Genomic DNA, 14745 nt, shown 5'->3' on the forward strand with positions numbered 1-14745 from the left:
CCAATCCGACATAGAAGTGTAATGAAGGTGACCACTGAATTCAACAAGACATCAATAGAATATGGGGCACAGATTCTTTATTATCATAATGCAGATAAACAAACAAGTTGATGGAAACATTTACAAAATGGATAATGCATGACTAAACCAAGTTCATAGCATGTTTAGATCAGTAAATTCATAACATATAATATTTAGTAAGATATTTTCTTCAACAAACAGGAATAGAAGATTTGCACAGAACAATAATGGCCAAAAAGGTGCCATACTCATCTGAAAACTCATTGCATGCAACTGAATCAGCCTGGATGATAGATAATTTGAAGAATAGTTTCATTTAGAAATTATAACTTTGAAATCATTTTGCAGACGCACTTTATTGTTAAGAATGTGAGTGGGAAATTGGTGAACTACATATTATGTAGAAACAGTATACTGTTTCATATCAAATAAACTTTTCGTTGACACATTGGTAATTTATAGAAATATAATATAGAGGAGGCCGAGTTAGTTCCCTATTCATTCCAAACAGGGAACTTTCCTGTGCGGAGCTTAGTTTGCAGATGTGGACTGGCACCCACGGTTGCTCTACTCTAGCCAATGTCTAGGATATACCAATCATGGCCCCAACTATACAAACTAAGTTCCAAATGGGAAAGTTCCCTATTTTGAAATAATAAGGAATTCAAACCTCAATATTTACAATTTTCATATAATCGTGGACTTAGCTTCAAGAAAAATTGACACTCTGGCAGAGTGGTGGATGATGCACAGACAGTTGGAAATTAGTTAAAAATTGCATACATGTAATTCAAATTAAGCTGGTAAAATTATGGGTTCCTGTTTAGATGCTTCCAATGGTAAATTCATAACATCTTTCTGACATTGACTTGCGTGTGACAGTGTGTGCAGGAGAACTACAAGTCTCAAGCATTCACCAGCAATAACAACTGATTCCTTGATCATGGTTTTCCGAAATCAAGAGGATAAGATGAAATGTAGTCTCCTTGTCGTGTATTTTGCATCCCTTCTTACTTGCTACTGTCACTACAACAAAAACTGCCCTTAGCTTCAGTTCAAAACTGTAACTAAAAAGGATAAAAGCTGAGGCTAAAGCCTTTAGCCTCATTTTTGCCTCAATTATCCTAACCGAGGTTGGAACCCCCATGGCTAAAGGCTTTAGCCTCGGTTGCTAAAACCGAGGCTAAAAAGGCTTTTATAATCTCGGTTCTTTAAGTGAAGCTAAAAGTTCCAACTGAGACTAAATCCAAATTTTAGCCTTGGTTGCCTTCAACAGAAGCTAAATCTATTTTTAACCTCAGTTTTCTACAACCAAGGCTAAAGCCTTTAGCCACGGGAGTTGCAGCCTCAATTTGGGTAACTGAGGCAAAACCAAAGGTAAAGATGGATTTAGCCTCTTTTAGCATCAACCGAGGTTAAATTCAGCTTTAACGTCATTTCTCAATAACTAGGGCTAAATCTAGTTTTTCACCTCAGTTAATGCCAACTAATACTAAATCCATCTTTAGCCTTCGTTTCTATCAACCGAAGCTAACAATATCATAATCAACCAATGATTGAACCTGTGCATGTTTCACCCATTTAACATTCATCAAGACAAAACAATCAGCACAATACCAACAAAACAATGAATGGTCTACTTAAGGTTTTCAAAACAAACTACAAATGCACATGAAGTGCCACATAGCCTTCCACACAGCCAACAATTTTGTGTTGGTAGAAACGGATTCTGATTTTTCACTGTCTTGAATGCGTACATCCCATATTAGATCACAGATATCCTGCACAGTCATTTTCTCGGAGACCCCATCAATTGCAGCCACCAGGTATCTATCATTGCTAGTTAGAGGCTGTCAATCCGTCACCTCTGGTACAGATATAACACCATAACTGCCAACAACAACAACAACAACAACAACAACAAAAAAAAAAAAAGAAAACCAACCCCTTAAAACTCTAATAGGAATTCAAAATCAGAAATCTAAAGATAATGCTAAAAGTAAAAACTGGTACTGATACAACAATAGCAGCCCAATAACTAGCATTAATGCGAAGAGGTTAGGTGTAAGTGCGAGGTATTAATGGGAATATTGTTGGAAAGTTACTAGAAAGACATTTTCAAACCGAAGCATGCCCTCAACATCAGATTCTTCAAACCGAAGCGGTCTTTCAATTTATGGGCCCATTGTTCCATGAACCAAACTGTCTCAAACTCCACCTATGTCTGAAAGATCGTGTTGTGATACTAAGGAACCTTTTAGATGCACTACCCAACAAAAGGTGTTTCACCGCAGATTGCTTCTTAACAAGCTCTGGTTGCTTGGTTTACTAAAATGCAGTGACCAGAGAGATTTTGATTGTTCTTCAGTAATTAAGGGTGTGTTTGGCGGAACCAGTGTTTGAGTTGTCGACGAAATGTCGATATTATCGCCGATAATATCGGTGTCGCTAGTCCAACGACACCGAAACCCCATTTTTTCGTTTCTCTTCGGATAATCGGCGAAATATCTGATACATCGGCGAAAATCTTGGATTATCGCCGACAATATCGATAAAACTGTAGCCAACAACCCATAAATCCAATAAATAAGAAAACCCCTCTTTCAAAAAATCGGAAAAAATATCGGAACTGGGAAGATCTCCTACTTGTTGATCGGAAGTCGGAGCTCGGAAGAACGCCTCGATCGACAGCGGAAGAACGCCTCGATCGACAATCCGTTCGGATTTACAGGTAAGAAAATCCCTCTTTCTTCGGCAGCAATCCTCCTTCAAAAACCCTCCTTTCTTCGGCAGCAATTTCTTTTCGACGAGATTTCAGGGTTTTTTTTTTTTTTTTTTTTTTAAAGAAAAACCTTCGCGTGACTAGCGTCAAGCGCGTGGAAGCGGATTGGTACACCAGCCATATAGTTGTTGTATTGATGTCAGCAAGTTCTGTAGGTCTGATCATGAGGTATGTGTTATATCCAAACCGTCCATCCATTCGGCGAACTCGTCTTAAAGCTTGAGACGAAAAATAAGACAGATATAACTATCAAGTCGACCACACTGCAAAAACCAGTGGGGAATTGAACGTCTACCATTGAAACCTTTTTGGGGTAACAGAAGTTTTGGATTAATATGAAATTTGTTTTTCCTCTTCATTCAGGTATTTGTGACCTTATGGATCGATTGGATGTAAAATAAACGTTATGGTGGGCCATACAAATTGTTTAACAGCGAAAATCATTATCTCCGCTGCTATTTATGGTGTGGTCGTGATGATCTTTGGATATAATTCATTTTTTGGATAATGCCCTAAAATGAACTCTAAAAATGGATGAACGGTGTAGATATAATAAATACATCACTGTGGGGCCCACGTAACTTTGATCTCCTTTGAACCGTTCGTACAACTCGGAGCTCGAGGAGCGTCAGTGGAAACGGATTGGCTACTTCCCTGCCACCAGCCAATGGCTGATGTTCGGTGCTCTGTGGGCCCCACCATGATGTTTTTGTTTCATCCATGCCGTCCATCTAGTTTTCTATATCATTTTATGATATTAAGTTACATCACAATATTAAGTGGACCACATTACAAGAAACAGTGTTGAATGAATTTCAACCATTAAAATTTTTTTGGGGCCATAAAAGTTTTGGATCAAGCTGATATTTGTTTTTACCTTTCATCTGGGTCTGTATGACCTAATCAACAGATTGGATGTCAAATAAACAGTACATTGGGCCTTAGGAGGATTTTAATGGTGGATATCCAATCAATATTGTTTTCCTGTGGTGTGGTCCACCTGAGATTTATAATCCTCTCATTTTTCTGATCAAGTCCTAGAATGATCTTTAAAAATGGATGAACGGAGTGGAGAAAACATATACATCATGGTGGGGCCCACAGAGTACCGACCACCAGCCACGGGGCTGGTGGCAAGGGGAGTAGCCAATCCGTTCCCGGCGTCAGTGCTCGTCTTAGCGACACGTACCTACAGCAGCTCTATGGTTGGTATGAGGTACACCAGCCAATCCGCTTCCCAAGCGCGTGATGCGGTTTCCCTATTGACGCTGCCAGGTGGCTGGTCGTAAGTGTTGTGGGCTCCACCATGATCTATTTGTTTTATCAACACCGTCCATTCATTTTTACACGTCATTTTAATCTTCCATCTTATAGATTAGATTGATTAGAATCTCAGGTGGACCACACCATGGGAAAACAATAATGAATGAACGTTTATCATTAAAAACCTCTTAGGCCCACTGTAATGTTTATTTGACATCTAACCTGTAGATTAGGTCATACGGATCTGGATGAAGGCAAAAAATAAATATCAGCTTGATCCAAAACTGTTGTAGCCCCAGGAAGTTTTTAATGGTGAGAGTTCAATCAACGCTGTGTGGTCCAATTGAGATTTTTATCCACTTCAGTTTTGAATTCTTACCGTAAAATTATCTATAAAATGAATTAGACGGCATGAATGATACACATACATCATGTTTGAGGTCCACGAAGCACCGACCACTAGCCATTGGCTAGTCGCAGTGAGTATTCAATCCGCTTGAGGTAGCGGATTGCGTAGCGAGTCACTCGTAAGCTTTGCGAAACTGTATAAACTCGTTGTGGTCTACCGTGATTTTTTATTTTTATTTTTATGTTATCCACTCCGTTCATACATTTTAACAGATAATTTTAGGCCTTGAGCCAAAAAATGAGACATATCCAATGTTCAAATGGACCACACCACCAGAAACAATTAAATTGAATTTCTACCGTTGAAAAATACTTGGAGGGCCACGGAAGTTTTGGATCAAGCTTATATTTGTGCTTTCCCTTCATCCATGTTTGTATGATCTTATGAACAGGTTGGATGAAAAATAAACATCACTGTGGGGCCTAGAATGGTTTCAACGGTGGAAATCATTATCCCCACTGTTTACAGTGGTATGATCTACTTAATCTTTGGACATGCATCAATTTTGGGCTCAACCCCTTAAATTAGATGTAAAAACGAATGGACGGCGTGGATAGACAACATACATTCAAGGTAGGCCCAAATGAGTTTAGTCAGTACGTTAAGAGCGTTCTGAGGCTGAGTAACGCAGTACGCAGACTGGAATTCCTAATTAAGCCTTTGGCATGAAATTATTGCTACGTAGGGCCCACCATGATGTTGATTAAAAATCCACCTCATTCATCCATTTTTTCAGATCATTTCAGGGGACGAGACAAAAAATCAGGTGGATCCAAAACTCAATGTGGTCATACGAGAATGAAAACTAGAGAGATTTTTCCACCCTTGAAACCTCCCTGGGCACCATCTTGATGTTTATATGCCATCCAAACTATTTATAAGTTCATTTTAACTGGGATGAAGTGAAAACACAAAACTATAGCTTTATACTGAACTTTTGTGGCCAGACAAATGTTTAAAAGGTGGTCAGTAAATCTTCACTATTTCCTCTCATGCAGCTGCCCTGAGTTTTGGATCCAAATGATTTTTTGTTTGATACCCTAAAATGATCTAAAAAAGTGGATGGACGGGGTGGAATTTTTATAAACATCATGGCAGGCCCCACGTAGCATCCCAATGGCGGAAAGAAATCCGCGTCAATTGGTACGATCAGAAGATGACCTGGGAACAGTACTGCTAACATGTTGGGCAACAGTACTACTCTCAACTGTCACGAGATCCGGACAATGATTACAAACCACCTCATCACTCTATGTGGGGATGAAATATGGCTAGAAATGTGTATTTTTTTTAATTCACTTACTTCTTCATGTCTTAATTGTTGTAAGCTTGCATTTGTATAATATAAACTCATTTTGATTACTATTTGAGTGATTTCCTACAACAACGCATGCCTTTTGGCCCCCATTAAATGAAAACTTATTATTTAATATATTCTGTTTGCAATATTTTCATTTCTGAATATGTAAATATGTGTATTTAGACATGTCCTGAAGTTTTACTGAAAAATTCCACCATTTTCTCCATGTTTCCCCATTTTTCCTTGCATTTCCGGTTATCGGCGATAACGATATTATATCTTTATCTCCGGCCAACGAAACTTGTAGCGATACCGACAACTCGAACGCCGGGTACAAGAGCAGAATCTATATAAGAGGAACATGTAGAACTATAAGCATGGAAGTAGAGATACTACTCAGGAGCATATACATGGAAGAGATATTATGCAATGCTCGGCCCAAGAGTTTCTACAATACCATGGGTTTTCAGTTTGAAAAAGTAGAATCCTTGGTTCAGTGATCTAAACCATCTATATGATGGGCTCCAACATGCATGGACCATGCAATGATCTAAGGCATCTATATGATGGGCTCCATCATGGATAGATCATACACCAAAATATCCTAGGTTTGGATATCTTATCCATTCAATTCACGGACAGTAAACAGACGGTTAAGAGACAGTTAAGAGTTAAAGATCAATAGTGATTGACTCAGTAGCTGGGATCTTCCAATCTCAGGGACTTCTGGTGTGTGGCCCATCCTTGGTGAGGCACATTGCACCATCTGTTTGGATCACTAGGAACCTGGCTTCAGCCAAATCTCAAGTTGACCAGCTAGTTTTTGGATAGTGTCACTTCAATCATTGATGCCAACAAAAAAAAAAAAAAACGAAGCCTATAAAACAGGACATGTAACCAGACTGTTTTTTTTTTTTTTTGGTAGAACCCAAGGTGTTTTAAATAAGAATCCAACATGAACAATTATAAGAAGATCTATTGTTGAGCATTCAGAATCCTCGTGTTCAAGAATGAGTTTTATGTACTTTGCTTTTGTGGTGGTGTATTGTATTAGTGACCTGGGTCGGCATGCTTTCCATTAGGAAATAATAATCTCAAGAGAAGGGAGAAAATCTTCCTATGAATTCTCAATTTGGAATACCTGGGCATGGGTAACAATCTCTCCACGGACAGCATACTCACATTTTAGAACCTGATGAAAGAAAAAGCAAAAAAGCATTCAGAAGGAAGACAATAACCCAAAAACCACAATAGAAGCACATAAAACAAGAGATTCAGTACAGGTTAGAAATCCAACAATTTCAAAAAAAAAAAAAAACGAAACCATAGTATAGATCAAGGGCCCATTTGGACACACTTGGCCAAGGGTGTTTCTAGGCTGCATTTGTTTGTCGGATTTGTTTGATTGAGTGGGGTTTTTAGCCCCTATTTTGCTGAGCAAGGGACAAGACCAGTTCACAAAAGTATATTCAAACACATCACAAACTTTGGCATCAAACAACACATAGGTATAAAACTTCCCTTCTAGACTCTGCCCAAACGGTACTGATAACTAAAGCCCACACCTGGGTTTATACAAAAAAATAAAATATAAATATATCTAAGCCATTAATGTGGCTATTCCCATCATGTGATGGTTCATACTCGAATATCTACTCTATCAGATTCCATAGCAATCCATTTGATAGCCACCAGTTGGATGGTTAGGATAGTTCAATCAATGTGATCAATGAGCCATGCTCATTCCATAGCCATTACTCCATGCCTTTTAAAGATCCTATGCTTTCATATCTTTCCAAGGAAACACCACGCGTTTTGTTGAGTGGGGCCACTTTTGTTTTGATAGCTTTTCCAATTGATAATGCAAACAAGCTTATCATCTCTATCCAATTATTATTCTTGTCTATCTAGCTACGTTGGTGAGTTTATCCTCATTTGCTATTTTAAAAACGGATGTCTCTATGTGTGTGTAGACCACCACCACAATCACCAAAACTAATAACAATAACAATATTTGTAGGGAAAGAAAATTCTTTGCACTTGTTTTTTTTTTGTTAAAGAAAAGTAATGGAAAATACTATTCTTTATAGGTGAGAGTATTTGGTTTACAATCTCACAAGTGGATGTCTGAAACACCCTTTTCTCAGCATTTGACTGGAAAAAATATATATTTTGGCTCCCTTTAAGACAAATGGCAAAAGTTGGCGCTTCGCTTCTTTAAGTGCAAACATATTGTTGATATAAATTAAATGCTTTCCTTAGTTGACTGTCAATCCGACCAAGCACTTGATTCTGTCTTCTTCTTAAAGTGCTGGGAAATATGTGTGCCCCAACTTTAAGTGCTCACCATGCACACAGTTCATACTCATTGATACGGGTGGCTGGGCAGCCCAACCTAGTAGGGTGGCTAGCTGAGATTGGGTTTGAATTTCATGCTAGATGATGAAAGGTTGGACTCTGTTAGGAAAATTCTTCCTAATATGAATTTTTTTTTCTTCTTTATTTTGTCTCTAAGATTTAGGATCTGATTAGAGATTTAATTCCCTCTCTTCTCTATATATTCATCACAATATAAAAAGATCTATTCATACAAAGAAAAGTCATTCAATCTTTTGTAAAATTATTTTTCTCATTCATTAAAAATTTTCTGACTACGGGTGGGCTAATGATGATTGGTCCACCCTAAGCATGAGCCATTTGGGGTGCCCTGGCTTAGCCCCTGTTCTCTATACATGGGTCGTGACCCGGGCTTGGTCTAGCCCTAGTTGGATTGAAAAGGTCATGGCCCTGCCCTATAAGGCTAGCATTATAAGGAAAATAGTCCAAATATTAAATATGTGTGTGACAGCTTAATCTAGGAAATTTTTTGGGAGAATCCTGTTCATCCAGGACAAGTTCATCATATAAAATATCATATAAAATGTTTTGATCATCAAAACATGACCATAGATCCAAGAGCTCCTTTAAATTACACATCCACATTGAATGGGAACTGCTTATGTCTCTAAAACATCCTTTTTAAAAAAATGGTGGGCCAGTTGATTGGACTGGGCCAGCACCACGTTTAGTGCCCAAGTCCTGGCCCTGCACACCAAGTCGTCAGGAAATTAAATTCCCAATTTCCTCCTAGAAACTTGGGAAGGAGAGCCACACAGATAATTCAAAATACACGACACAAGAAACCTCAACATCTGGTCCACTATTTCTACAATCAAACTAAAATAAAAATCACTAAAACCTCATCATAGCTCAAATTCAAGAGATCTGATACAGATCCAAATCATACGATGCAGTACAGATTCTATTATGAAATGAGTTCTTGGTTTTTACCTGTCAAGGTGCCACTCGTGACAACAGCCCTAGCTAGGGTTCCATCACTTAGACAAACATCCACCTGAAGGAATAAACAGGCAGAGAGAAACATCCATCGCATATAAGAACAAGAAACCGAAAATTCTTCATCAGAAGAGAGAATCACAGTATCTGAATCGATGCCTGATTACGATCTGATCCAATCATGTATAAAAGACGACAGATGTGAAGATGAAAATAAGAAATAGACGGGAGAGATCAAATCTAGGCATGTAATAGAAATTGAAAACCTAGACACGAGAATAGCAAATCTTTGGTTGAAAGAAACAGAAAAAATCACAAATTAAGAGCATTCTCAGCTTAATGAAGATTGTTTCTAGTAATCATGACTGTTGATCTGGTGGACCACACTATGAGTGTGGGCCATAGTTGAATGACGCAATGGCAATTCTACTCACCCTGCCACTAGCCATTGGCTAGTGGCCGGTGCTTTGTGGGCCCCAACATGATGTATGTCTCATCCATGCCGTCCATCCATTTTTCCAGATAATTTTATGGTATGAAACCAAAACTGAGGTAGATCAAAATCTCAAATGGGCCCATTAAAAACTTCCTGGGGCTACAAAAGTTTTGAATCAAGCTGATATTTGTTTTCTACATTCATCCAGGTCTGTATGACCTAATCTACAGGTTGGATGTCAAATAAACATTACAGTGGGCCCCAGGAGGTTTTTAATGGTAGACATTCAATCACTACTGTTTTCCCATGGTGTGGTCCACCTAAGATTTTGATCTGCCTCATTTATGGGATGAAGTATTAAAATGATGTGTAAAAATGGATGGACGGTGTGGATAGAACATATATCATGGTGGGACCCACAGAACACCGAGGCTAGTGTCAGTATCACTGGCCAAACCGCGTCCATTTTTTGCTGGTTGGAAGTGGACATTGCGAATCTTTTGTTGATTTTGTGTTGACTGTCTATTTCAAGCTGTCGTGGGATTGTTGTACATGGGATTTCAGTTCTAAGAAATGGGCCATGGTCCAGTACAATCCGAACCATCGGTTTTTACACTACAAGAAATCCCACCTTTACCGACGAAAATTTTCGTAGCTAAAACATTTTAGCGACGAAAATTTTCGTCACTAAAAGACCGATGCCAAAGGTTTTTATTAATCGTCGGCAAAGGCAATCTTTTTAATGACGAATTTTTTTGTCGCTAAAAAAGCTTTTATCGACAAATTGTTTCGTTACTAAAAAACTTTTAGTGACGAATATTTTCCTCGCTAAAAAATAAATGTTAAACTTTTAGCGACGATAGTTTTCGTTGCTAAAAATAATTACAAAACTTTTAGCGACGAAAATTTTCGTCACTGGTAAACTTTTAACGACGATAGTTTTCGTCGCTAAAAATAATCCGTCGCTAAAAAATACGTAAAAAAAAATTCCTGATATACACCTGTTAGTAAAAACCCAACACAAAATTCCTGATATACACCTGTTACACCTATTCCAACACAAAATTCCTGATATACACCTGTTACAATATATTTCATCATATTCATCCTGATATACACCTGTTATATAATATATTTCATCATATTCACATTCACATCCATCTAAACCCAAACTAATCCATCCAAACATAAACTACATTTATCCAAACACAAACAATCTTATCCACATCACATTCATTCACGCATAAATACATATAAGCTTAACATCATAAACAAAAATACAAAAAACACAAAGATGAAGGCGGAGGTTTATGTTTAGGTTATAAGTATAGGTTTTGGGATTTGAGAATAAGTTTAGGTTTAGGTTATAGGTTATAGCTTTAGGGAATTGAGAATAGGTTAAGGTTTAGGTTTAGGAAATCGGGTTCGGGTTCGGGATTGGGTTTAGGTTTGGGTTTAGGTTTTAGGTTATAGGTTATAGGTTAAGGTTTGGGTTATATGTTAAGGTTTAGGTTATAGGTTATAGGTTATAAGTATAGGTTTAGGTTTAGGTTAAGGTTTAGGTTATAAGTATAGGTTTTGGGAATTGAGAATAGGTTTAGGTTAAGGTTATAAGTTTAGGTTAAGGTTATAAGTATAGATTTAGGTTATAGGTTAAGGTTTAGGTTTAAGTTATAAGTATAGGTTTTGGGATTTGAGAATAGGTTTAGGTTAAGGTTATAAGTATAGGTTTAGGTTATGGGTTAAGGTTTAGGTTTAGGTTATGGGTTAAGGTTTAGGTTTAGGTTATAAGTATAGGTTTTGGGATTTGAGAATATGTTTAGGTTAAGGTTATAAGTTTAGGTTAAGGTTGTAAGTATAGGTTATAGGTTTAGATTAAAGTTTAAGTTTAGGTTATATGTATAGGTTTTGGGATTTGAGAATAGGTTTAGGTTAAGGTTATAAGTATAGGTTTAGGTTATAGGTCAAGGTTTAGGTTTAGGTTATAAGTATATTTTTTTGGATTTGAGAATAGGTTTAGGTTAAGGTTATAGGTTTAGGGATTTGAGAATTCATTTAGGTTTTAGGTTTAGGTTTAGGTTATAGCTTTAGGGAATTGAGAATAGGTTTAGGTTTAGGTTTAGGTTTAGGTTATAGCTTTAGGGAATTGAGAATAGGTTAAGGTTTAGCTTTAGGAAATCGGGTTTGGGTTCGGGATCGGGTTTAGGTTTGGGTTTAGGTTTTAGGTTATAGGATATAGGTTAAGGTTTGGGTTATAAGTTAAGGTTTAGGTTTAGGTTTAGGTTAAGGTTAAGGTTTAGGTTTAGGTTATAAGTATAGGTTTTGGAAATTGAGAATAGGTTTAGTTTAAGGTTATAAGTTTAGGTTAAGGTTATAAGTATAGATTTAGGTTATAGGTTAAGGTTTAGGTTTAGGTTATAAGTATAGGTTTTGGGATTTGAGAATAGGTTTAGGTTAAGGTTATAGGTTTAGGTTAAGGTTATAAGTATAGGTTTAGGTTATGGGTTAAGGTTTAGGTTTAGGTTATAAGTATAGGTTTTGGGATTTGAGAATAGGTTTAGGTTAAGGTTATAAGTTTAGGTTAAAGTTGTAAGTATAGGTTATAGGTTTAGGTTAAGGTTTAGGTTTAGGTTATATGTATAGGTTTTGGGATTTGAGAATAGGTTTAGGTTAAGGTTATAAGTTTAGGTTAAGGTTATAAGTATAGGCTAAGGTTATAGGTTAAGGTTTAGGTTTAGGTTATAAGTATATTTTTTGGGATTTGAGAATAGGTTTAGGGATTTGAGAATACATTTAGGTTTTAGGTTTAGGTTTAGGTTATAAGTTTAGGTTAAGGTTATAGGTTTAAGTTATAGGTTTAGGTTTAGGTTATAGGTTATAGCTTTAGGGAATTAAGAATAGGTTGAGGTTAAGGTTTAGGAAATCGGGTTCGGGTTCGGGTTCGGGATCAGGTTTAGGTTTGGGTTTAGGTTTTAGGTTTTAGGTTTAGGTTATAGATTAAGGTTTGGGTTTAGGTTATAGGTTATAGGTTATAAGTATAGGTTTAGGTTTAGGTTAAGGTTTAGGTTTAGGTAATAAGTATAGGTTTTGGGAATTGAAAATAGGTTTAGGTTAAGGTTATAAGTTTAGGTTAAGGTTATAAGTATAGGTTTAGGTTATAGGTTAAGGTTTAGGTTTAGGTTATAAGTATAGGTTTTGGGATTTGAGAATAGGTTTAGGTTAGGGTTATAGGTTTAGGTTAAGGTTATAAGTATAGGTTTAGGTAATGGGTTAAGGTTTAGGTTTAGGTTATAAGTATAGGTTTTGGGATTTGAGAATAGGTTTAGGTTAAGGTTATAAGTTTAGGTTAAGGTTGTAAGTATAGGTTATAGGTTTAGGTTAAGGTTTAGGTTTAGGTTATATATATAGGTTTTGGGATTTGAGAATAGGTTTAGGTTAAGGTTATAAGTTTAGGTTAAGGTTATAGGTTATAAGTATATTTTTTGGGATTTGAGAATAGGTTTAGGTTAAGGTTATAGGTTTAGGGATTTGAGAATACATTTAGGTTTTAGGTTTAGGTTTAGGTTATAGGTTATAGGTTTAGGTTTAGGTTATAGGTTATAGCTTTAGGGAATTGAGAATAGGTTAAGGTTTAGGTTTAGGAAATCGGGTTCGGGTTCGGGATCGGGTTTGGGTTTAGGTTTTAGGTTATAAGTTATAGGTTTTAGGTTATAGGTTATAGGTTTAGGTTATAGAATTTTAAATCAATAGAATTTGAATCATTATTTTAAAAACACTGAGCATATGACTAGGGTTGTCAATGGGCCGGACCCAAGGCTGGCTTCAGCCTGGACTCTAAACTGGTAGGGCCTCAAAATTTGTTTTTTGTTTGGCTTGGGCTCTAACCAGTTTTTCGTTGAACAAATCTACTGAACAATCAATTTCCAGGTGGAGTTGAGCCGTCGAACATTGATTCTTCTCCACCAGGAACGAGTTTTTTTTCCCCTCTATTTAGCAGTAAGCTGGGATCAGACCCATGACATCGTTGTTGCTGTGCTTGGTTATACCAGTGAGAAAAGGTTCAAACTCAGGTCAAATGAGGTTATGGTAATCAGTGCCATTTTAATGAATTACAAATCCAATTCCACATTAACCATGATTTTTATGTCATCAAAGATTGCATGGAAAAGCAGAGAGATGAACTATTTCACTAGTATACTTCATATTTACAACTACCTTATAGGTCCACCTTTTTCTTCAATGAAACAATAATACAACGTTGCACTATATCCGGAAAAAAAAGAAGAAGAAGAAGAAAGAAATTGGTGCAACTATTGGGAGATGACGTAAATGGAGCAGATTGTGTATTATCTAGTTGTTTGTATGCATAGATCTTCAAAGCCACCCATCGGATAACCAGTAGAATAGGAAATCATTTTTGGGAGAGCAGGTAGAACCGCGCGCAGAGTAATAACAAAGATAATACGATTTTCATCATTTTGACCATTGATGCATAAAGATAACTGTAGATCCTATAAAAAACAACAAGCAACCGATTCCCATATCCATTTGAAAGGATAGTGTTTTACCTCTACTTTTCCCCTGCCTGCAGCAACGGCAGCAGCATCTTTGACTGCAGATAGAGCTGCAGCAGCAAGCCGCTTGACATCTTTGCTGGTGCCATTTTGTACAGAAGCCGGCCTCTTCTGTGGCAGCTCTTGCCCGGATGATGCCTTCTTGGGTAGCAGACCAAGATTCGCCATCCAATTGTATAAAATAAGATCAATGTAGAAAGCACACATTAATTTCTGGCAACCAAATAATCAAAGATTTTGCAAACCACTACCAATGCTTGAATTGGGGGAAAGGAGAAATCCTCACAGAAGAATATTTTTGTGCGGTTTTGTTCCCTGTTGAACTGGATTTATTTATAAGTAACTTTGGTGTCTTAACAGAGATGCCGCTATTCATTTTCTCCCATGCAGCATTGACCCATGCTTTCCTTTCTGTAATAATTTGACAAGGCCATCATGTTAGATGTCTTTTAATTTTAGACAAGTAACATGTCTCAAAGAACAAAACAAAACCACAACTGCTAAAAGCAAAAGACAATAAATAGTATCATAGAATAGCACCCAACTACATGGCAGAGTTACTTCTAAGTGGACAGTACACACGTGGGTCCCAAGAACTCCATGTGGGGGTGACATAGCCCCTCA

General features: G+C 37.2%; 1 protein-coding gene and 1 long non-coding RNA gene across 2 annotated transcripts; both read right to left on the minus strand.

Annotated features, from left to right (window-relative positions):
• Positions 1-1508: 1508 nt before the first annotated feature.
• LOC131231128 (uncharacterized) lies at positions 1509-9222 on the minus strand. Its single transcript, XR_009164214.1, has 3 exons — positions 9106-9222; positions 6917-6967; positions 1509-1911 (listed from the first exon to the last, which is right to left on the minus strand). It is a non-coding gene; the product is annotated as an uncharacterized LOC131231128 (long non-coding RNA).
• Positions 9223-13461: 4239 nt separating this feature from the next.
• On the minus strand, positions 13462-14545 carry LOC131230509 (uncharacterized; the record flags this gene model as incomplete). Its single annotated transcript, XM_058226423.1, has 2 exons — positions 13462-14290; positions 14373-14545. Coding segments are annotated over 2 exons (405 nt in total), but the record flags the coding sequence as incomplete, so codon positions are not given.
• Positions 14546-14745: the final 200 nt, after the last annotated feature.

The sequence above is a fragment of the Magnolia sinica genome, chromosome 17 (assembly GCF_029962835.1).
Source record: "Magnolia sinica isolate HGM2019 chromosome 17, MsV1, whole genome shotgun sequence".
NCBI lineage: Eukaryota > Viridiplantae > Streptophyta > Magnoliopsida > Magnoliales > Magnoliaceae > Magnolia > Magnolia sinica.